The sequence below is a fragment of the Bubalus bubalis genome, chromosome 14 (assembly GCF_019923935.1).
Source record: "Bubalus bubalis isolate 160015118507 breed Murrah chromosome 14, NDDB_SH_1, whole genome shotgun sequence".
NCBI classification, from domain to species: Eukaryota; Metazoa; Chordata; class Mammalia; order Artiodactyla; family Bovidae; genus Bubalus; species Bubalus bubalis.
This window is the reverse complement of record NC_059170.1, coordinates 55,895,882-55,919,378: the sequence shown is the minus strand read 5'-3', so window position 1 is coordinate 55,919,378 and position 23,497 is coordinate 55,895,882. Positions and strand designations below refer to the sequence as shown.

The 23,497-nt window shown below is 41.3% G+C and overlaps 1 protein-coding gene across 4 annotated transcripts; it reads right to left on the bottom strand.

Moving 5' to 3' along the window:
- Positions 1 to 4,352: 4,352 nt before the first annotated feature.
- LOC102397569 (phytanoyl-CoA dioxygenase, peroxisomal-like) lies at positions 4,353 to 20,247 on the bottom strand. Of its 4 annotated transcripts, none has more exons than XM_044928135.2 (6): positions 20,204 to 20,247; positions 14,014 to 14,095; positions 12,543 to 12,724; positions 10,202 to 10,351; positions 8,011 to 8,141; positions 4,353 to 5,142 (listed from the first exon to the last, which is right to left on the bottom strand). In XM_044928135.2, exons 1-5 carry the CDS (start codon positions 20,237 to 20,239, stop codon positions 8,013 to 8,015), a joined length of 579 nt encoding a protein of 192 aa, XP_044784070.2. In that variant the 5' UTR covers positions 20,240 to 20,247; the 3' UTR covers positions 4,353 to 5,142; positions 8,011 to 8,012. The 4 variants fall into 4 exon arrangements, with proteins under 4 accessions (XP_044784070.2, XP_025120173.2, XP_044784071.2 ...); XM_025264388.3 differs by lacking the exon at positions 20,204 to 20,247 and adding an exon at positions 17,751 to 17,929; XM_044928136.2 differs by lacking the exon at positions 20,204 to 20,247 and having other exon boundaries at positions 14,014 to 14,131.
- Between the last annotated feature and the right edge of the window lie 3,250 nt (positions 20,248 to 23,497).

The window sequence follows — 23,497 nt, the reverse complement described above, 5'->3', positions numbered from 1 at the left end:
TACATGTATATGTGTATACATATATAAATATGCCTATGTTCAGTTCAGTTCAGTTGCTCAGATGTGTCTGACTCTTTGCAACCCCCCTGGACTGCAGCACACCAGGCTTCCCTGTCCATCACCAACTCCCGGAGCCGGCTCAAACTCACGTCCATCGAATCGGTGATGCCATCCAGCCATCTCATCTTCTGTTGTCCCCTTTTCCTCCTGCATATGTATATCACATGTATAATAATTTTTGCCTTACATATGTGTTTTTATCAAATACTGGAGCTGCATATTCTGCTCATTACTTTAGGGGAAAGCCTGACACCTCACTAAATTGCAAAGTGCGTTGTATCCCCTCATCATAAAGTCAGACTAGCCCACACAGACTTTCTGACATCAAAAGTGTGACTTTATTTTCCAGATTAAATAAATCTGCTAATACACTTCCTTTCTAGAACAAACATCTTACTTCAGAGTTCTGCTTCTAGATGAGACACAGAGACTCGCCATGAGTTTATCTCTGCAGGGAAATCATACCTGTTCCTACACCTTCTCTCTCTGACAGTCTGTTTGCTTTATTCTCACCAGACTTTACTCAGGAGCAGATATCCCAGGAATTTTTTTTTACCCCCTGGAACAATGAACCTCAATCAGATTCAGAAAGGTTGTGGGAGCAAGTGCTGATCTCTTGTGAAAAAGTGAGCAGGGGAAAAGGGAACCCACATCTCCATATGGCAATGTTCTTAGGCCAAGAAGTTTTAGGAAAGAAAAGTGAAAGTGAAGTTGCTCAGTCATGTCCGACTCTTTGCGACCCCATGGACTGTAGCCTATCAGGTTCCTCCGTCCATGGGATTTTCCAGGCAAGAGTGCTAGAGTGGATTGCCATTTCCTTCTCCAGGGGATCTTCCCAACCCCGGAATGAACCCGGGTCTACCGCATTGCAGGCAGACGCTTTACCGTCTGAGCCACCAGGGAAGCCCGTAGGTCAAGCAGTTTTAGGAAAGAAGACATGTGCAAACAGAGGAGCTAGATCTTGATCCTTTAAAACTCTCTGTGGCCCATACACCTAGGAAGACCTCAGGAATCTCCATCTGAAGTTCTCCTAGCTCAGGAATGAGGAGAGAGAGAGAGAAGAGAAGGGAGTCTGAGACACCTGAGACAGGCACAAATATAGAAATCAGTGATGTAAAGAGAAACCAGCAAAAGAGGTTGGTAAGGAGTCACTGATCAGTTAAAAGATTTGAAAGAGGAAGATGGGTTGATGGTAGAAGGAACTACATACATTTGGTCAACCACATACATCTGGCAGAAGGAACCATGAACATCTGGCTCTCAGCAGAATCTATAAAGGTTTGGAAAGCCCTTCTTTTGGAGAGTTCCAGCATGCTTTGCTGAAACCTCTCAGGTAAATTTGGCAGAGGGCAGTGGGAGTCCCCCTAAGGGACCAGGCATCACCTGGGCTCCTCCTTCCTCATCCATCACTTCCATGTCTGCTTTTTACCATCTGCTTTTGTCCATTTTTCTCTGAATGAATATGCTCTGATAGATGCTGTCATTTCAAACCCTCTGACACTGGTTTTCCTGCCACTCATCTCATTCTTCTCTCTTATTTATCCTGCTAACTATTGTCAGATTCATCTTTTCACAATGCAAATCTGATCATATTGTACCACTACCCAGAACCCTGCAGGGATGCACAGCACTGTGTTGGTGACTGCCACCCTCTTCTTTGTCAAGAGTCAAGATTTTTGTCCAGTTCTTCATCAGCCATTGGCTTCCAGAATCCCTGGACTCCATCTCTAGCTCCAGTCAAGCCAATCAAGTAATCATCTTGCTATTCCTTGACGTAAGAAAGGGCATAAGAGCTTGAAGGATGAGAGCAAGCCTATTGGAATGGGGGAGATTTTAGGATTCTTAGTTTTTAAAAAGAAACACAAAGAAGGGATCCTGAAAAGGAGACACATAAAAGAGATACAGTTCTTTTCCGCCTCTGGATGTTGCCAAATGAGGATGCAATGCCCAAGGCCACTGCAGCCATGTTTTAAGCATGAGGAGAGTGAGCAACATGATGAGGATAGAACAGTAAACAGGTGAAAATAACTGAGCCTTTGATGACACTATATTGTGCCCTTTCTCTGGGCTTCCAGTTGTGTGAGTTAATGCATTTTGTTTATTGGTTAAACCTCCAGAGGTGACTTTTTCTGTCACTTGCCACCAAAAACATCTTGAGTGACTCACACTGAATAGTGCATAAATTTCAAATTATTTTGCATAGTGTAAGAGGATTTTCATCATCTGTCCCTGTTTACCTCTCCAACCCTTCTCCCTTTGTCTGGCGTGTCATACCCGTGCCATGCTGCTCAGATTCTCCGTTTCTTCACATTCTCTCTCTGGTGAACAAGCTTCTCCTTGTTCACCTGGCAAAGACTTTCTAATTCTTCAAGATAATTCTCAAGCTCCCCTTCTTTTCAATGCCTCCCTTTCCAGGTAGGAGAGACCTTCTATTCCTCATGTCCCCTCCTCTCTTTCTCTCACCTTTGCCTGCTTTTCCTCATGTCAGTTTCAGGACCAGTCTCGCCCCATGCATTTAGATTTTTACATGGTTTCCCTCCCTCCTCAGCTGCCTTCTCTAGTTAGCGCTGAGCTCCTTGAGAGCAAAGACCACGTCTTATTCAGTTCTTTTGCTCACAGGAGTTCATGACAGTGCCTGGCACATCATAGTCACTTAATAAATACCTGTTGAAAGTGATTTATGTGAGGGAACCTGGATGAAAGCTGAGAGAAGCAGGAACAGTGTCCAGGCATATCTGAGAGGATAGAGACTGGAATGGTGGTGTGCGGTGTGAGTGTGTGTGCACGCACACATACTGGCTGCTGTCTGGATTTCTCTGTTGAGGGAACATGAAAAGGTATCTGTGTGAACAGTGCAAGTGTTAACAAGTGGGCTTGTGTGAGTGAAGTCTTCTGTGTAAGGGGCTATGAAAGGGAGTTTGTCTGTGTGACTGAGCAGTCTGAGACTCTTTGCAGTAAAATTCTGAGAGTTGAGTCAGAAGTGTAGAAGGAACATATGTAAATTTTCCAGATCACTCAAAATTTTGGTCAGGCTCAGATCTTTTCCTCCAGCTGTCTTTGCCATCTGTTAAGTCCTAGTTTCCAACCCTCTAATTTTTTCATTTCCACTCATCCTGACCAAATTTTCCACATCCCTTTCAAGGAACCTGAATTTAATAGGGAAAAATATTCTAATAGCAAGCAGATTGTCACTTATTATAGGTGTAACCCCAGTGCTTAAAAAAATGTAAGAGGATATGAGGAGTGAATGGGACCCATCTTGAGGACCTCCAACCATTGGATGATTTAAGATCAGGTGATTTAAGATGATGATTTAAGATTGTGGGTGCTTTTGCTTTTGTCTTGGAGGAAGATGCTTGGTCCCATCAGAGCAACAAGGGACCAACACAGATTAGGGACCCAAGGGATCACCCTCACTGAAGCTGGTCTGGGGAACCCCTCTTCCAATTGAGGGGTAGTTTTCTTTGTTTTTATGGGTAACATGGACCTCATTTTCAGAACTTCTTTACCAAGTGAAGTCTGAATAAGAGCAGAAAAGAAGCATACCCAGCACTCCTATTTATTCTTCAAGACCACCCCATGAAGTCCAATCTTACAAATAAAGAAACTGGGGTCTAGAGATGTTAAGTGACTGTCACGGTGGGGAACAACAGAGCTGGGATTTCACCTCCAGCCTGTCAGAGGGAGGACCACAAAGGGAATCTCTGAGGAGAGCTGGGGACCATTTTGCTTTTAGCTTTGTTTCTTCGGCTCTCACATTAGTGTGGGAAATGCCCACAGACCAGGAAATGTAGGTTTAAGACCAGGAGGAGATGCTCCAAGGTACCTGGAGGAGAAAGCTGTGTTTCCTCAGAGGTGAGCCAGTGGCCAGACCACAGGGCCCAGTCACAAAGCCCCTGGAATCAGTGCTGAGCTGTTTTCAGGAACAAACCTGGTTCAGTAACAGATGCTTGGATATTTGTTAGATGAACTAGTACACAAAAGGAACAGAGATAAGGTGGGAAATGTTTCCCGATTGACTAATTGCAGTTCACTCAAAAATACACCAGAGAAATAACAAATTCTGCTGTCTGGTTTTCCTGCTGAAGTCCCCAGTTTCAAGGTAGACCTGAATTTAAATTGGGTGTCCTTAAGGAGAAACAGACAAAAATGGTGACGCTAGATTTAGATAAACATACGCTTAGCAGAATGACCAAAAAAAAAACCAAAAAACCTTCACTCTTCTTACTGTTTTTTTTTCTTATTAAAGGTTCAACTAGAATTTTTAAAAATAAGGACTATGTCTCCTTGCTGCCCTCCACTGGTGGAGAAACACAATCCTAATTAAATTTCCCATCTACACCACTTGAAATCCAAATCAAAAGTTATCTAAAAATTTCCTGGACCTTGAAAGAGGTTAGGTTTCATTCATAAATGCTGAATGTTTTCAACTGCCATGCCAAATATGAAATGGCAGAGAAAGTTACCCTGGTCTTCTTGCTTTAGAGAAAAAGACCTGGAAAGATCCAGTCTGTTTTTTTAAGGAGCGTTGTTGGCCTAGAGAGGCCATGGAAGGAATCCTGTGTCAGAATGTGAGTTTCCACCCTTATTTTACACCCTAATGCCATTCTTAGGCCCTTCACTAACTGCACCTCTAATATTCATTGTTCCAGGTTTGAAAAGAAATCTCACACAACACAAAATTAGGAGGTGATGGGTTTTGTGTTTGAGAGCATTAATCCCTGCTTGGGTAAAAAGCTAACTGGTTGAAAGAAACTGAACTAACCCACTTCTTTATGCATCACTTTTATTAGTTGCAACCCCAAGTTTTCCTTAAAACAGTAATATTTCACTTCTTCTACTTTATATCCATTGAAGGCATCCCACCGTACTGCAGAATTACCCATGTGCAGTTAAGTACTGCATCTGTGCACTTGGATTTTGTTAACATGGATAGAAACGATTAGATCATCTCATTGAGAAAAGATTTTCCTCTGACATCTTGTTCCACCTTGATTTTCTTGACAAGAGTTTGAGCGAAGGGCTATTTCTAAGGTTGATTCTTTCTCCTTTCACAACGCACCCTTGAAATGTCCAAACATTCTGCAAATAATACCAAACACAATGAGTTTCTGAGAACTTGGATTTACCTATTTACCATAAGACAAAGATTTCTGGCATCTACAAATGGTTAAATATGGGGGAAAAAACAGCCCTCTACAGTAGTCATAAATTAGTAAATAAAAACCACATTCTGAGACTCCAATTAATTTACTTGCCAGCATCTAAAATTATGTTTCATAAGCCAGGACAGTGGGACAGTGAGTGCCCACTCTGTCAGTTTTTCTTTCCTTGGTGCTTGTGTTGATTACAGGTGTTGGAAATGGCTGTTATGTTTGGTCACAATACAGTTTAGTACCCAAGCTCCTGCTGTTGTTGGTGATATTTGCCTGCCCAATTCTGGGTGATCTCCTCCTGAAAATGATGTCCTAGGCTATTGGATTGGTTTTTTCTTCTTTGTTCCTAATAAGACAATTCAGACTTTTTTGCTTATTTTTTAGCAAACAGCTAGGTATGATGGGAAGAACAATTTTAGAATTGGGCCTCTGAAATCCCTGTCACATGCATAACTGAAGCCTATCTCTTGAACTTTCCCTTTTCTCATTAAGAGCGTGGAACTATCTCAACTGCTCCATTGAGTTTTGGTGAAGAAAAGGGATAGGAATGTGTTTTGTGCCTGCAAAGAACTCTATAGCAGAAGGTAGTATTGTTCTTCTAAGTAAAGTCGATAAACTATAGCTGAGAGAGTCATGAAAAGAAATACAGGAACTTACTGATTTAGTACAACTCTGACAGACCTCAAACAGAATATATACATTTTTTTTCCTGCCTTAAAATTCTGTATGCTGGATGAAAGCCCCAACTGGCAAAATACGTTGCCTTTGTAGGACATTTAAGTGCTGGACAATGGAAGAAGGCAAGACCCTCCAGAAGGTGCAAATATCAGGCCAGAGCATCTTCAGATACAGGGATACATTCAGAGATTCTAGAAAGTAAAGGAGTTAAGATGGAGAATCTTGAGCTGGAAAGTTGTTTCAGAAGATAACACCTTGCCATTGGTGTGTGAGGCTCTTCAAAGTACTGAGCGGCCCTGAGTTGTTATTACACTCAGTCTACTTGGGGGTCATGTCACCCCAAAATAGATGATGCATTTATGATTATGTAGAAAATTCTGAAAGAGATGGGAATACCAAACCACCTGACCTGCCTCTTGAGAAACCTATATGCAGGTCAGGAAGCAACAGTTAGAACTGGACATGGAACAACAGACTGGTTCCAAACAGGAAAAGGAGTACGTCAAGGCTGTATATTGTCACCCTGCTTATTTAACTTACATGCAGAGTACATCATGAGAAACGCTGGGCTGGAAGAAGCACAAGCTGGAATCAAGATTGCCAGGAGAAATATCAGTAACCTCAGATATGCAGATGACATGACCCTTATGGCAGAAAGTGAAGAGGAACTAAAAAGCCTCTTGATGAAAGTGAAAGGAGAGTGAAAAAGTTGACTTAAAGCTCAACATTCGGAAAACGAAGATCATGGCATCTGGTCCCATCACTTCATGGGAAATAGATGGGGAAACAGTGTCAGACTTTATTTTTGGGGGCTCCAAAATCACTGCAGATAGTGATTGCAGCCATGAAATTAAAAGACAGTTACTCCTTGGAAGGATAGTTATGACCAACCTAGATAGCATATTCAAAAGCAGAGACATTACTTTGCCAACAAAGGTCCGTCTAGTCAAGACTATGGTTTTTCCAGTGGTTATATATGGATGTGAGAGTTGGACTATGAAGAAAGCTGAGTGCCGAAGAATTGATGCTTTTGAACTGTGGTGTTGGAGAAGACTCTTGAGAGTCCCTTGGACTTCAAGGAGATCCAACTAGTCCATCCAAAAGGAGATCAGTCCTGGGTGTTCATTGGAAGGACTGATGCTAAAGCTGAAACTCCAATACTTTGGCCACCTCATGCGAGGAGTTGACTCATTGGAAAAGACCCTGATGCTGGGAGGGATTGGGGGCAGGAGGAGAAGGGGAAGACAGAGGATGAGATGGCTGGATGGCTCAATGGACATGAGTTTGAGTGAACTCCAGGAATTGGTGATGGACAGGGAGGCCTGGCGTGCTGCAGTTCATGGGGTCACAAAGAGTCGGACACGACTGAGCGACTGAACTGAACTGAACTGAACTGCAGGCACGTTTACCAAATAGGATCAGCTTCTTGGTTCAGGGCCTAAAATATAATCATCTACAATGCAAATAAGTTTGTTTATTTGCCTTGACTGCTAACTTGTTATTGATCAGCAACAGCATGGAATGTTCACTAGTTAAAAATAAATAATCTATAGTGAGGTGTATTAATTAGGCAGGCATATGAAATACTCTCTTACACTGCTATGAGAACCATCAGTGATCTCCCATCTCTGCTACATGCAGGCTTTCCTTAAACTCCCAATGCAAACTGAGCCAAACAAACACTTGCTTGAGAATTGCTTTCTGAGAGTCTTACTGGAATTCCACATACATACATACTCTCTTCTTCACAAATAAAGGAGGCTTAATGATCGACAGCCCAAACCTTTAACATCTGTGCATTCGGAAGGTCACTTTGTCCTCCATTTCCTGACCTGTGATTGTGCTATTTCCTCTCATACCTATCTGTTTTGAAACATGATGGCCTGCATACAACAGGATAGCCCTTAGACTTACAGAATCCAGGTCCCCCACACTAGGGAAACAAGTAGTAGAAACAAGCCCCACTGTCATTCCAGGACGTCTCAGCGATGTTTCTGAAACAAGCTGTAAACCCAAGCACTTTATATTTTCAAACTGAATCAGGTAGGAGAAGTATTAAACATCTGAAGAAAAGAAAAAAACGAGATCTTTACCTTGTCATTTCATACAGACATACCTTCAGCTGGCATTTTTCAGTCCATAGATTTTACAGAATACCTCTTCCATTTCCTTTCCAACATTTTCCTGATTGGTGCCCTTCAGATCAATGTAGTGACAGTTGGCATCAGCAAAATGGCATGAAATTGTCTGTGGAAAGTGAATGACTCATGTTAGAAAGAAAAAAAAAAACACCTTGTTAACACCATCAGTCAAGCAATGAGGCATCTTTCAGAAAGTTCTGTCCGTGAGCATTTGATTTCTAGACTGAATGCTATTCCCATGTGTCTTAAATCAGTCCCTCGATGACTCAGCTGCTTTTTTCTTCCAGCTAAAGGCTGATTGAGAAATTGTAAGATTTTTAACTGTGTAATTTATTATCCAAAGATATATACGGGGCAGGGAACAGAATTATGTAAGGAAGAAGTCTAACTTTTTAGCATTTGATTTTTCTAATGAGTGAATATTTCCAAGTGCTACTAAGGAATGTATTGCAGGGTTTCTCATCAACTCAGTTACAGAAGTTAGTGGAGTTTGTAATGAGTTGGTATTTCAATGGCCACAGATGATGGAGCAAGAAAAACGGAAAAGACCTTGCAAGGGAAAATAATACGCAGACACCCTTCTCTAGTCCAAAGCACAGTTCCAGTCTGATAGCATTCACATAAAATACTCATCTTGTTTCCTTTTGAAGGTAAGATGGAAGTTATTTGGCTCTCCCCAGTCTCGAAGAACTTATCAAGAGATCTAACTTGCAAGGTGATAGTTCAAACTCAACTTCCTTGTCACAAGTTAGTTGTCTTAGGGTAACTGCACCCATCAGAAGATCTTCCTACTTCCTACAAATTTCTAGGCAGTTGAGTCATGAACTTTATTTCCTATGGAAACCCTAGTGCTATACTAAGCCATTTTGTAGCCTGAGGCAAAAGAGAAGAAATGTACACTCCTACCTGTACACTTTTATGTATTTTTTAATAGTTAGCATTTTCCAAAACATTAAAGCAGTTAAAAATATTGAAAAATTACAAAGTTAATATATTAAAACACACTATTTCCAGCATAGTGCCTGTACCCCCCCCCATTTGTACTGTTCTGAGTGTCATGGTAGTGGAGGGTCTGATCTTGTTTCACTTGAGATTGTGCTCAGTGTGGAATTTTTTGTTTTCTGCATTGAGTCTTAGTTGTAGCATGTGGGATCTTCATTGCAGCGCACAGCCTCTCTAGTTGTAGCACAAGAGCTTAGTTGTTCTTAGGCATGTCGGATCTTAGTTCCCCAACTAGGGACTGAACCAACCAACTTCCCCCAAATTGCAAGGTAAATTTGTAACCACTGGATCACCAGGTAAGTGCCTCATCATGGACTTTTTGGCATTAATGTTTCTTTATTTTAAATAAGACATTAAAATATTATTTAATTGGATCACTGAGTCTCTTTTAGCCTCCAAGAGAACTGCCTTCTTGCCTCATGCTCATCTCAGTCCTGTTGAGCCTGGTGGATGTCTGAATGAATGGAGGATGAAATCTGACAACTAACCCTCAGCCACAGGGAGACAAGAGGGTTATTGTGATAAACTGGAAGCCTTCACTCAGCCCCAAAGAAGACACTAATATTTAGTATCAACAGCCTTGTCATCCTAGGGAAATGTGAGCCCAGCATATCATCAGATCTGCTAAATTTTAGAGAAGCAAGAAATCTGGGCTCTTATGAGAAATTCTGTCAGTTTTTAATGTAAGCACTGATCTCATAAAGCTGAAAACATTCTGAGGCTAAGGAGTGAAAAATATGGCCATATCTGATTTCTGGGTGGCCAATTCACACCTTCCTTTCCAATCAATAATATTTTAACCAATAGCAATAATATTACAGACGTTCCCCTTATATGAGCTGTATACATTCCAAATGTTATTATTTGGTATGTATGTCTGCCTTTGTCTTTTCCTCTGAAAACATGCTGTCAGTTGCTAAGTAACTATGCTGTCTGTCTGGAGAAATTCCATGAATGTTCACTAGTGATGGCATCCTAAGGTCATCTGGCTTCTTACTGCTGTCAGCAACAAAGCACGAGGGAGACAAATATATTTCCTAGTAAATACACCAGACTAAAGGGCAGTTCAATTAAAAGTTACAAATCCTTTAACTTTTCATGTATCGGGATACTTTTCTTCCTCATGCATTCATCTTCAAACAGTGCTGTGATGTGAATGTGTACCTTCCGGAATCCTTGACTTTTGTTCCAACCAGATCCATGGATGAGCAAAGGGTGAAAGAAGACGGTGTCTCCCTTCTCCATCACCAAGTGCACCCGGGCGTTGTTTTTGTCATAGTCCTGGATCCCATGAAACATGATGCTGATTCCTCTCTAAAATCACGAGAGAAGCCAAGTCCGTAAGTGAAGAAGCCAAAAATTAAAACTTTTATCAATGATTCATCAGGGAAAACAAAGCTTCTCTAAGTTCTTCCAAGAGAAAGAGACAAATAAATTAGATTTTTAAAAAATTATTTATACCAAAGCTTCTCAGTTGACTGGTTTTAGAAAGCCATGAGTTGTTAAAATCAGAGATACTTTAGACTGGATGAAGAATTTGGAATTGCCACCCACTGTTCATTACTGAATGATAACTGAAGACCCAGATCAGCTTTGCATTTTGTGGGAATGCAGGAGATCATCTTTCCTGGTAAACCCATGCTCATTCTTTCCCAGCATGCTCTTCTCCTCACCTGGAACTTGCATCAGTCACTCCTCTATTACTCAGAAGTATCTCTTGAGAAGCTAACTCAGAGAGAGGCTCATCTCCCCAAATAGGAGAGAGAAAGTACTCAGTATTTCTGAGCTCAAAACCCACTCATGTTACATCCAGAGTAAAGAAAGAAAGTAAATTAAAATGTTACATTTTAAAATTATTTCAACCCCTGTTTTTCAAAGTTACTGCACACAAAGAAAAAAAAAAAACCCACAACTTTTTTTCAAACTATCTTCAAAGTTAATTACTGCATTAGCTAATGGTTATATTTTTTATGGAAAAAACCTAAAATGAGAAGCCTGCAAGCCTTTATGGGTCTTGGGCAGTATCCCACTTCCTTTCCTAAGACTATCCCAAACCCAAATTCCTTTGGGGGAATGACTACTTCCCGACTGTACTGTGGTGAGTCTTTGCGTCCTGCCCAGAGTGGATATTTGAGCAAGATAACTCCATCTAATCTCCCATTGCAGCACTTAGCAGTAAGCCTCAGTGCAGGAATTCTAACTAATTCTGACTAATTTAAGCACAGAAGTCCTGAAACACACACACACACACACACGCACACACACTCATATATATATTATATATATATATATATATTTTTTTTTTTTGGCTGAGCGGCTTGTCAGATCTTAGTCCCTAACCAGAGACTGAACCTGCACATTTCACAGTGAAAGCTTGGATTCCTAAGCACTAGACTACCAGGGAAGTCCCAATATTCTTAGCATCCTGCAGAACCATGTGCATTCTGTCTGCCTTAACAAAAGGTGCTCTTCCATCCTTACCATGATTATGGGATTTTGAGACCTTATTTCCTTACATCTAAAACACTAATTAAGAGTCTACTCCCTTGTTTCTCTGCCTCTGGACTCCTACACCTGCAATACATATACTGTGCCAGACCACAAGGTTATTGTCCTTGAAAAAATGATTTGATCTCCTCAATCATGGGCCCCAAAGCATTGACCAGCTAAATTGATAAACCATGGAACAGCCTCATAATGGAATGCTGCTCAGTCCTCTCCAGAGCCTCTCTCTGCTGGTCTTTCCAGGTGGAAGCAGATAATCCCTCTTCTTCACTGAGAGACCAACCAGTCAGTGTGTAAGACTCACTTGGCACACGCATCTGGTGTTACCGTGTTTGTGTCTTACCTCTGTAGTTAGGCTTTATAATCTCAGATCTTTTATAGCATCACCAAAGTCCACCACTTTGGTTGGCCTTCAAGCACTTGTTGAAAGAATGGAGGTGATCATTTTATCTTACATCCTGGAATTTTCCCTAATCCTCGTTTTACATCCCAGAACAATGTTTCTCTAAGAAAGGAAATGTCATCTTACTGGTAAAGCTCCTTATGTGTATGTGTGTGCTGAGTCACTTCAGTCATATCTGACTCTTTGCCTATAGATTGTAGTCTGCTAAGCTCCTCCAGAGAAGGCAGTGGCAACCCACTCCAGTACTCTTGCCTGGAAAATCCCATGGACAGAGGAGCTGGTGGGCTGCTGTCTATGGGGTCGCATAGAGTCAGACACGATTGAGCGACTTCACTTTCACTTTTCACTTTTCATGCATTGGAGAAGGAAATGGCAACCCACTCCAGATTCTTGCCTGGAGAATCCCAGGGAGGGCGGAGCCTGGTGGGCTGCCGTCTATGGGGTCGCACAGAGTCGGACACGACTGAAGCGCCTTAGCAGCAGCAGCAGCAGCAGCAAGCTCCTCTGTCCATGGGATTCTCCAGGCAAGAATATGAGTACTGATATGAAATCAAAACAATCAAATCTGATCAAAACTCAGCCATCTAGCAAACTTACCTCCCACTGGGGATAATCATGGGGTTGCAAGGGGCCTTTGTGTGTCCCTGGCAGCACAGCCAGACAGCCATTGTTCCGGTCAATGTGCTCCATGGCTGTCCAGGCACAAACGATGCTATTGCTGGGCCTGAAGGGGAAATAGTGCAGATCCTGGTGCAAAGGAGGACGGGATGTCTTCTTGCCTGAAACAGAATTTGCTGTTAAATAAACTCAAGTCTCAGAATTCTTCTCTGCTTAAAAAACCAGAACAATGACCTATCCTTGCAAAAATCAAACAGATGAGACAATGCTGAAGAAAACCAGCCTCTAGAGATAAGCACCAAATTAGAAGACTGAATCAGCACAATGACTCAATCCTCTAATTCTTTCTGGATTTCTGGTAGCTGAGGACTACTTACACTGTTTTCTAGCAATCTGTACATACGTCATCATCTCCGTTGTGCTTTATACCTTCCTAACTCTGGTTTGGGCATAGAGCTTAGTATACCCAAAACAGGTTGACTAATTAAAGAGAGTGGTCAAATCTGAGATCCTATGACAGCCTTCTAAGTGACTGATATAAAAAAATGATTCATTAATTAACTAAATAAATAAATAGAAGGACTCTCAAAAGGTTTCCCCCACCAAACTAGAACCATTTGCTGTACAATCACTGTGAAGAACCAGAGATACTACACCCACATTCACATTCTCCCCTAGAATTGCCTTCTGAACGTGGTTTCCCCAGGCCAGGCGATCTCTTCACCCAGGACACCAAGGGAGGGAAAGGCCTGCTGATGTTAGGCTACAGGCTTAGCACATAAACCTCTCTTGGAGACGACAGAGACAAATTAGAACTGTATCAAAGATCTCTAATGGCTGATTTCCTACCACTGATACAGCTGAATTTCTCAGTGTGGCCCAAGAGCCATCTGCATTAGCATCTCTGAGTATGGTTAATAAAATGCAGATTCCTAGGTTCTATTTTCTGAATCAGTCTGTCTAGGAGGGAGGGCTTAGAAGCTAGATTTTATCAAGCACAGGGAATTTTAAGAATAGCTATGGTATGTGATATATAAGTTCAGTTTTAAATTTGTTAGTAATAATACTTTCTTCAGATCAAGAAGGCAAAGTCCACACTCTCATACATGGGTAAGAGTGGGTAACAAAGCTTAGCAATGTTGAATATCAAGAGCCTAAGGGGTAGAGTGACAGTCGTGTTTTATTAAACTATATCTTCTAGAAGCCACTTGTCTATAGTCCCAGCAATAATCTTACAGTTAACATCAACATCACTATTATACTTCAGTGTTGTTATGATGTAAGCTATATTATGACTTAAAGTATGTACATTTATTTATGCAAAGTTTAGCAGTTGTGCCTTTGCCATTTGTTAGGACATCAACCTTACATACTTTAATTAAACATTTTCTTTTTTTGTTTGCTTATATTATTTTGTTTTTGCTTTCCTTTTACAATTAAGAACTCTTACCAGAATCTGGAGGTTTATTTATCAGCATTGTACGCATGGCCATAATATTGGGTCCAGTGAAGCACTCTACATATTTCAGAATCTAAGGGAAAAGGAGGAAAAAAGTTCATGGGAAGTCAGATGCATAAGCATGCAGCACAAAGTACATCTATCTATACTAGAATCCATTTGGAAGTCATTTAAATCAATCAATATTTCACAACCTTGCAAATAAACCATGGAAAGGTCAGCAACTGGAAATCATTGGAAATTTACAACACACTGAATTAAACAGGTTTTTTGGAACTAGCTAGAAACATAAGTGCTTCTTCTACAAGAGACTTGCATTTCTGTGAAACACCACATGCGAAAGGCAGTAATACCCTTCTTTGCACTAAACTGTTGGCAGTTGCCCCATGAGAAGGCAGCTTCCTTTTCCTTCACAGAGACTCTTGTAAGAGGGACCCGGAAAGTTCCCAACAGGTTTGCGGCTGTCATGAATCACCATGAGGGAAGGAGAACAGGCACTCAGAGGGTGCTTCACAATCAACGTGGTCATTAATTCAACAACTCTTTCCTGAGTCTCTGAACCAGGCAGAGTGACAGCAATTGGGGACACAACAGTGAACAAAATAACCAGGTTGCTGCCTTCATTGAGTTTATACACTGGGGGGGAGAAAGATGTTAAACATGTAATAACATGGGCTGCTGAGGTTGAAGCCCAGCTATGAGGAATAAGCTGCAGTGGGAGCATCAGACCCCCTAGAAAGGACTCTACATTGCATGCCTCCACCTGCTAGGGGCTTTCTGTCTACATTATCTTGGTGAAGCCTCACAAGAATCCCTGAAAATTAATGCCTTTACCCACTAATAAATCCTTTGAAATGAAAATCCCCAAGAATAAGATGCCCAAGTTGGCAGAGCCAGTTAAATGAAAAAGATGATATTCAAACTCTAATTCTGCCTGACTCCAAAGCGGGGGGGTGCGGGGGGGGACACATTTTACAGCTTTCTCCCTATCTGATCTCTTGTATATAAGGAATATAGGAAATTTGAGTATGAGACACTTGAAATGTTACAAAATTCCCAAGAGTCAGGTCTAGATGCCTGTTTTTTTAAATAAGGCATTTGTTTTGTCATTTGAGGCATGGGCCAAAGAACTAAATAGACATTTCTCCAAAGAAGACATACAGATGGCTAACAAACACATGAAAAGATGCTCAACATCACTCATTATCAGAGAAATGCAAATCAAAACCACTATGAGGTACCATTTCACGCCAGTCAGAATGACTGCGATCCAAAAGTCTACAAGCAATAAATGCTGGAGAGGATGTGGAGAAAAGGGAACCCTCTTATACTGTTGGTGGGAATGCAAACTAGTACAGCCACTATGGAGAACGGTGTGGAGATTCCTTAAAAAACTGGAAATAGAACTGCCTTATGATCCAGCAATCCCACTGCTGGGCATACACACTGAGGAAACCAAAAGGGAAAGAGACACGTGTACCCCAATGTTCATTGCAGCACTGTTTATAATAGCCAGGACATGGAAGCAACCTAGATGTCCATCAGCAGATGAATGGATAAGAAAGCTGTGGTACATGTACACAATGGAGTATTATTCAGCATTAAAAAGAATACATTTGAATCAGTTCTAATGAGGTGGATGAAACTGGAGCCTATTATACAGAGTGAAGTAAGCCAGAAAGAAAAACACCGATACAGTATACTAACACATATATATGGAATTTAGAAAGATGGTAACAATAACCCTGTGTACGAGACAGCAAAAGAGACACTGATGTATAGAACAGTCTTATGGACTCCGTTGGAGAGGGAGAGGGTGGGAAGATTTGGGAGAATGGCATTGAAACATGTATAATATCATGTATGAAATGAGTTGCCAGTCCAGGTTTGATGCACGATACTGGATGCTTGGGGCTGGTGCACTGGGACAACCCAGAGGGATGGTATGGGGAGGGAGGAGGGAGGAGGGTTCAGGAAGGGGAACACATGTATACCTGTGGTGGATTCATTTCAATATTTGGCAAAACTAATACAATATTGTAAAGTTTAAAAATAAAATTAAAAAAATTAAAAATGACAAAAAACTGCTATTTTCTTTTTTTTTTTAATTTTGATTGGGGTATAGTTGATTTATAATGTTGTGTTAGTTTCAGGTGTACAGAAAATGAATCTGTTATACCCACTTTTTTAAAGATTCTTTTCCCATAAAAGTCATTACAAAGTATTGAGTAGAGTTCCCTGTGCTATACAGTAGTCATTATTAGTTGTCTATTTTATAAGCAGTTTGTATATGTGTCAATCCCAATCTTCTAATCTACTCTTCCTAGATTGTTATTTGCTAAACCATCATCATTCAGAAGCCATCCTCAGCTTTTCTGTCCTGCTATGCAGAACTGCCTAAATACATTAAGTCTTTATTCTCCCTAAGTCTTATCTGAGCCTTATCCTGATTAGTAATATTCTTGAAATCTGGTGCTGGTTCATCTTTCCAATACAGATTAAAATAAATACCTAACTATTAGAAGAATGTCTACCTCCTACAAATCATTGGATGAACCACCAGACACATGGTTCACAAGTTACAGTGGTAGGAACATCCCATTAGAGCTTCATCTACCACACATTGCCTGTGATTTCCTGCTTTTTATCCTGGTCCACTCACATAGCCTCTATTTCCATAACAGCACTTGAGGTTGGGAAAAATGTATGGCTTGGAGGGGTCACTTCCCCTTCCATTGCCAACACAAGGGGCCAGACCTCCCAGGTGGCTCAGCTGTGCAGTCTGTCTTCATGAATCGGACTTTCTAACAGCACTTGGGGTTATAAGTTCTAGTAAGTACTTTGTGCAAAATGTCCTTTAAAACCATATAAACAAATGGCTATTTATTATTTACAGTCATAAACCATAGTACATATATACAATGGAATACTATGCAATAGATTATGAAATAAAGTAGATCCATAGATACCAATAGGGAGATACATCTCATATGTATGTACTACCAGTGGAAAAAACAAAGTGACAAGCAGGATGTTCCCTGTTATAAAAAAAAAAAGGTGGGGTTATATAAATATGATTATATGTGAAACAATTCTAGGTGAATACACGAAACTGAACAGTGAGTGGTGCTGGGGGTCAGAGAATCTGCTTTTCATTTCCTATCCTTCCATGGTATTTGGATATTTTTTCAAATATGAACTATTCTTAAAGAATAATTTTTTTTAAAAAACTAGTTTGAAAACAAACTGACATGTCTACTGACCAGACTCATAAAACAAATTGAAAAATCTACGATGTACAATAAGTAAATCTCAACACTTTGATCCCTGTGGACATGGCTGTATGGAGTATGAGAAAGTCTTTCTACTCTACCACAGAATTCCTGCTTGTCTTCAAAAACAGTAAAATTATGAGCAGGATTTTTCAGTCTTGGAACTACTGGCATTTTTGGGTGCAGAATATCCTGTATTCTGTACAGGATAGCATCCCTTGAACCAGCAGCACCATCCAGACCTCTACCCATTAGAAGTCATCATCCCTCCTGCCTGCCAACCAAAGATGTCTCCAGACAGTGCTGGAGTGCCTCTGATTGGGAATCACTGCTCTAGGGCTCCAGTATGAAGAGGAAAGATAACATAAAAAATAAGAAAAAATAGAAGATTTCAGAGGCAGGAATGCAGATGGGCTATTAGCTTAAAGAGAAAGAAAGCACAGGAAGGTCTTGAACCTCAGGGAGGGTGCAATATCTGAAGAGTTCCTCATCTTCTTGAAAATCCTGGACCTTGGAAATCAATTTCTCACTTGGCTCATATTCTGATTTTGCGATGGTGACATCTCCCATCACTGACAATCCCAGTAGTTTCACCTCCTTTCTGCAGATTCTTTGAAACTCATTCCTAGAAAATTTATTGGTAAATGATGTCAGTACCACAGGCACTAAGCACCTGCCTGGCCTTCCACTTGTTCTGTGGAAAGACTCGAAGACTTAGGAGTGGTTTCTCTGCACTAAGTGGTCCTCAAGCCCCAGGTCAAATAGTTCTGATGACAGGAAGAAGAAAATGGCCAACTCAGAAGTGCCCGCCTCCTAACTGTGGAGTTGAAATTTGCTACCAGAATTCGAATAGTCCTTAGCTTAGTGGACCAGTGGGGAAATATTTGTGATTTGGTTTCATCAGAACAATATAGCAAACATTTCCCTAGTATCACCATGCACCAGGTCCTGTTCAAAGAACTCTGTCTCTACTTTACCTGTTTCGTCCTAAAAACCATTCTAGGACATAAGTACTGTTATTTTCCCCATTCTGCAGAAATAGAAACAGGCATGGAAAGGTTAAGGAAATTGCCCTATACCTACAACATTAACTAAAGAGATTGAGATTAAAGCCAGACACTCTGGCTCAAACCCAGGTTCTAACAAGCCACTTCCTAACAAACCTGATCCCTGAAAAATATCTGAACACACACAAGGTAATCCTACCCATAGTCCCATTGCACACACAGAATACACATTACTGTTATATAATAAAGTGTTACTTAACACCTAAAGCATTGAATATCAGAAACCAAATTTTTAATGACCAGAAATCCATTTTCTTCATAGAATTTTCTCTGTTCTGGGCTTAGAACGTTATTCTCCCGAGGATACCTAAAGGAGGGAAAAAATCTCAAATAAATCCAGTTTAAAAATCATAAGCTAACATTATGTATCAAGAACTTGAGAAATGTTTGTACTCTTCCACCAAGCATTTCTAAGACTGTAAGGAAATAATCTGAGGGTTTTTTTTTTTTAAGTTTTAAATCTGAAACAGGGGGCAATCCTAAAATGGTGGAGAAATAGGATGGGGAGACCACTTTCTCCCCCACAAATTCATCAAAAGAACATTTGAACGCTGAGTAAATTCCATAAAACAACTTCTGAATGCTGGCAGAGGACATCAGGCACTCATAAAAGTAGCCCATTGTCTTTAAAAGGAGATAGGAAAAAATATAAAAGATAAAAAGAGAGACAAGAGAGGATGGAGATGGACAGAGATTCATCCCGGGAAAGGAGTCTTTAAAAAAAGAGAAGTTTCCAAACACCAGGAAACACTCTCAGTGGCGAGTCTGTGGTGAGCCTTGGAATCTCAGAGGGCAACATAACCCGGAGGAAAAATAAATAAATAATTAAACCCCACAGATTACTTGCCCAAGGGTAATTACCAGCGGAGAAGCAGTGCAGATGCCCGCATCCGCCACTAGCAAGTGGGGGCTAGGCAGGGAGTCGCCGGCTGCATTGCTTAGAGTAAGGACCAGGCCTGAATGCCCCAAGGAAAATCTGAAGACACTAACTTGAGATAGCAAACCAGACTCTGGGATAGCTATCCTGCGAAAAGCCCTAACCTAAGACACCGCCAGGCCCACTCACAGAACAAAGGACTGAGCAAAGCTAGCTGGCTGTGGGCCAGCAAATCCCCTGGCAGAGACAGGCAGGCGAGGGCAGTCAGAGCCAAAAGGGGGCAATTGCGGCCCCAGAGAGGTGTCATCTACCAAACTGCAAGCAGGCTTCATTACTAACCAAGACTTCTTGGGATTCTGGATGGTTGACATCCGCCAGGAGGGTCACAGCCAGAGATCAGCTCCCCAGAAGAGACACACTGCACACCTGAGAAGGCACGCCAGTTGTACACCCAGAAAACCAAGCGGCAGGGACGCGGGAGGCGATAAGTTGCAGCAACCGTGCTTGCCAAGCACCTGGTCACCTGAGCTGCTTGGACCTGGGAAGGGCACAAAATGCAGGCCCAACAGAGTCTGTGCCTTTGTGGAGTACCCAAGTACCTGAACCTGAGCAGCTTAGACCTCGGAAGTGCATACAACCCAGGGCCGGCCTCATACAGTTCTCAGCATAGCAACCTAGAGGCCTAAGCAGTGTAGACAGGGAAAGCACATACGCCGTGATTGGGGGCAAACCCAGTGTGGCCAAGACACTGCGAGCACATGCCACTGTTATTTGTTTGCAGTGTTGCTCCCTCCCCACAGCACGACTGAACAAGTGAGCCTAAAAAAGTGTCCACCACCACCCCCTTGTGCTCAGTTCAGTTCGGTTCAGTTGCTCAGTCATATCCGACTCTTTGCGACCCCATGAATTGCCGCACGCCAGGCCTCCCTGTCCATCACAAACTCCCGGAGTTCACCCAGACTCACATCTATTGAGTCAGTGATGCCATCCAGCCATCTCATCCTGTGTCGTCCCCTTCTCCTCCTGCCCCCAATCCCTCTCAGCATCAGAGTCTTTACCAATGAGTCAATTCTTCGCATGAGGTGGCCAAAGAACTGGAGTTTCAGCTTTAGCATCATTCCTTCCAAAGAAATCCCAGGGCTGATCTCCTTCAGAATGGACTGGTTGGATCTCCTTGAAATCCAAGGGACTCTCAAGAGTCTTAGGGCAGAAATTAGACACTGGAGACCAGCAAACAGAAGAAGCTAAAACAAACAGAGGGAATGGCCTTGGAAATGACAGGTGCATTAGATTAAAACCCTGTAGTTAGCACCGACTACTGGGTGTTCTTTGAAAGGAAATGATGCTAAAGCTGAAACTCCAGTACTTTGGCCACCTCATGTGAAGAGTTGACTCACATGAGTTTGGGTGAACTCCGGGAGTTGGTGATGGACAGGGAGGCCTGACGTGCTGTGGTTAATGGGGTTGCAAAGATTCAGACACAACTGAGCGACTGAACTGGACTGAACTGAACTGACATAGGAAGGGGCCTATAGATCTTGAGAAGTATAAGCTGGATCAAGGAACTTATGAAAATGAACTGACCCCACACTGTCCACAACAATACCAGAGAAAGTCCTAGATATATTTTTACTATTATCATTTTTTAAATTAAAATTTTTTAAGTCCTCTATTACTCCTTTAATTTTCATTTTTATAACCTACTATTACTTTGCAAAAAAAAAAAAAGACCCTATCTTTTAAAGCAAACTTTATATATATATATATATATATATATATAAAATAATTTTTGTGACTTTGTTTTTTTCTTTAATATTGTATTTTTGAGAAGCCAACCTCTACTCTAGATTTTTAATCCTTGCTTTTTGGTATTTGGTATCAATTTTGTACCTTTAGGAACCCAATATTCAGTACCCATTTTTACTTGGGATCGAGATCACTGGCTTGACTGCTCTCTCCCCCTTTGGACTCTCCTTTTTCTCCACATGGTCACCTCTATCTCCTCCGTCCCCCTTCTCTTCTCTACCTACTCTGTGAATCTCTTTGTGTGTTCTGGATGGTGGAGAACACTTAGGGAACTGATTACTGGCTGGATCTGTCTCTCTCCTTTTGATCCCCCCTTTATCCTCCTGGCCACCTGTCTCTTTCCTCTCTCTTCTCTTCTCTGTATAACTCCGTGAACATCTCTGAGTGCTCCAGGCTGTGGAGCACACATAAGGAAGTGATTACTGGCTAGCTTGCTCTCGCCCCTTTTGATTCCCCCTCTTCTCCTCCTGGTCACCTCTATCTCCCTCCTCCCTCTTCTCTTCCCCATGTAACTCTGTGTACCTCTCTGGGTGTCCCTCACTGTGAACTTTTTATCATTAACCTAGATGTTTTATCATTGGTGCTGTATAAATGGAGGAGTCTTGAGGCTACTGTAAGAAAAAGACTGAAAACCAGAGGCAGGTGGCTTAAGTCAAATCCTGAGAACACCAGAGAACTCCTGACTCCAGGGAGCATTAATTGATAGGAACTCATCAAACGCCTCCATACCTACACTGAAACCAAGCACCGCCCAAGGACCAACAAGTTCCAGAGCAAGGTATACCACACAAATTCTCCAGCAAAACAGGAACATAGCCCTGAGCTTCAATATACCAGATGCCTAAAGTCACACCAAACCCATTGACATCTCATAACACATTACTGGACACTGCATTGCACTCCAGAGAGAAGAAATCCAGCCCCACCCACTAGAACACTGACACAAACTTCCCTAACCAGGAAACCTTGATAAGTCACCCTTCCAACCCCACCCACAATGAGGAAACTCCACAATAAAGAGAACTACACAAACTGCCAGAATACATAAAGGCCAACCAAACTCAGCAATATAAACAAGATGAAGAGACAGAGGAATACCCAGCAGGTAAAGGAACAGGATAAATGCCCACCAAACCAAACAAAAGAGGAAGAGATAGGGAATCTACCTGATAAAGAATTCCAAATAATGATACTGAAAATGATCCAAAATCTTGAAAACAATACAGAGTTACAGATAAATAGCCTGGAGACAGGGATAGAGAAAATGCAAGAAAGGTTTAACAAGGACCTAGAAGAAATGAAAAAGAGTCAATATATAATGAATAATGCAATAAATGAGATCAAAAACACTTTGGAGGGAACCAACAGTAGAATAACGGAGGCAGAAGATAGGATAAGTGAGGTACAAGATAGAATGGTAGAAATAAATGAAACAGAGAGGAAAAAAGAAAACCGAATTAAAAGAAATGAGGACAATCTCAGAACCTCTGGGACAATGTTGAACTCTCCAACATTCGAATCATAGGAGTCCCAGAAGAAGAAGACAAAAAGAAAGGCCATGAGAAAATACTTGAGGAGATAATAGTTGAAAACTTCCCTTAAATGGGGAAGGAAATAAACACCCAAGTCCAAGAAACCCAGAGAGTCCCAAACAGGATAAAGCCAAGGTGAAATACCCCTAGACACATATTAATCAAAGATCAAACACAAAGAACAAATATTAAAAGCAGCAAGGGAAAAACAACAAATAACACACAAGGGGATTTGCATAAGGATAACAGCTCATCTTTCAATAGAAACTTTTCAAGCCAGGAGGGAATGGCAGGACATACTTAAAGTGATGAAAGAAAATAACCTACAGCCCAGATTACTGTACCCAGCAAGGATCTCATTCAAATATGAAGGAGAAATCAAAAGCTTTACAGACAAGCAAAAGCCGAGAGAATTCAGCACCACCAAACCAGCTCTCCAACAAATGCTAAAGGATCTTCTCTAGACAGGAAACACAGAAAGGGTGTATAAACTCGAACCCAAAACAATAAAGTAAATGGCAACAGGATCTTACTTATCAATAATTACCTTAAACGTAAATGGGTTGAATGCCCCCAACCAAAAGACAAAGACTGGCTGAATGGATACAAAAACAAGAGTTGTCTACAAGAGACCACCTCAAAACAAGGGACACATACAGACTGAAAGTGAAGGGCTGGAAAAAGATATTTCACACAAATGGAGACCAAAAGAAAGCAGAAGTAGCAATACTCATATCAGATAAAATAGACTTTACAACAAAGGCTGTGAAAAGAGACAAAGAAGGACACTACATAATGATCAAAGGATCAATCCAAGAAGAAGATATAAAAATTATAAATATATATGAACCCAACATAGGAACACCGCAATATGTAAGACAAATTCTAACAAGTATGAAAGGGGAAATTAACAATAACACA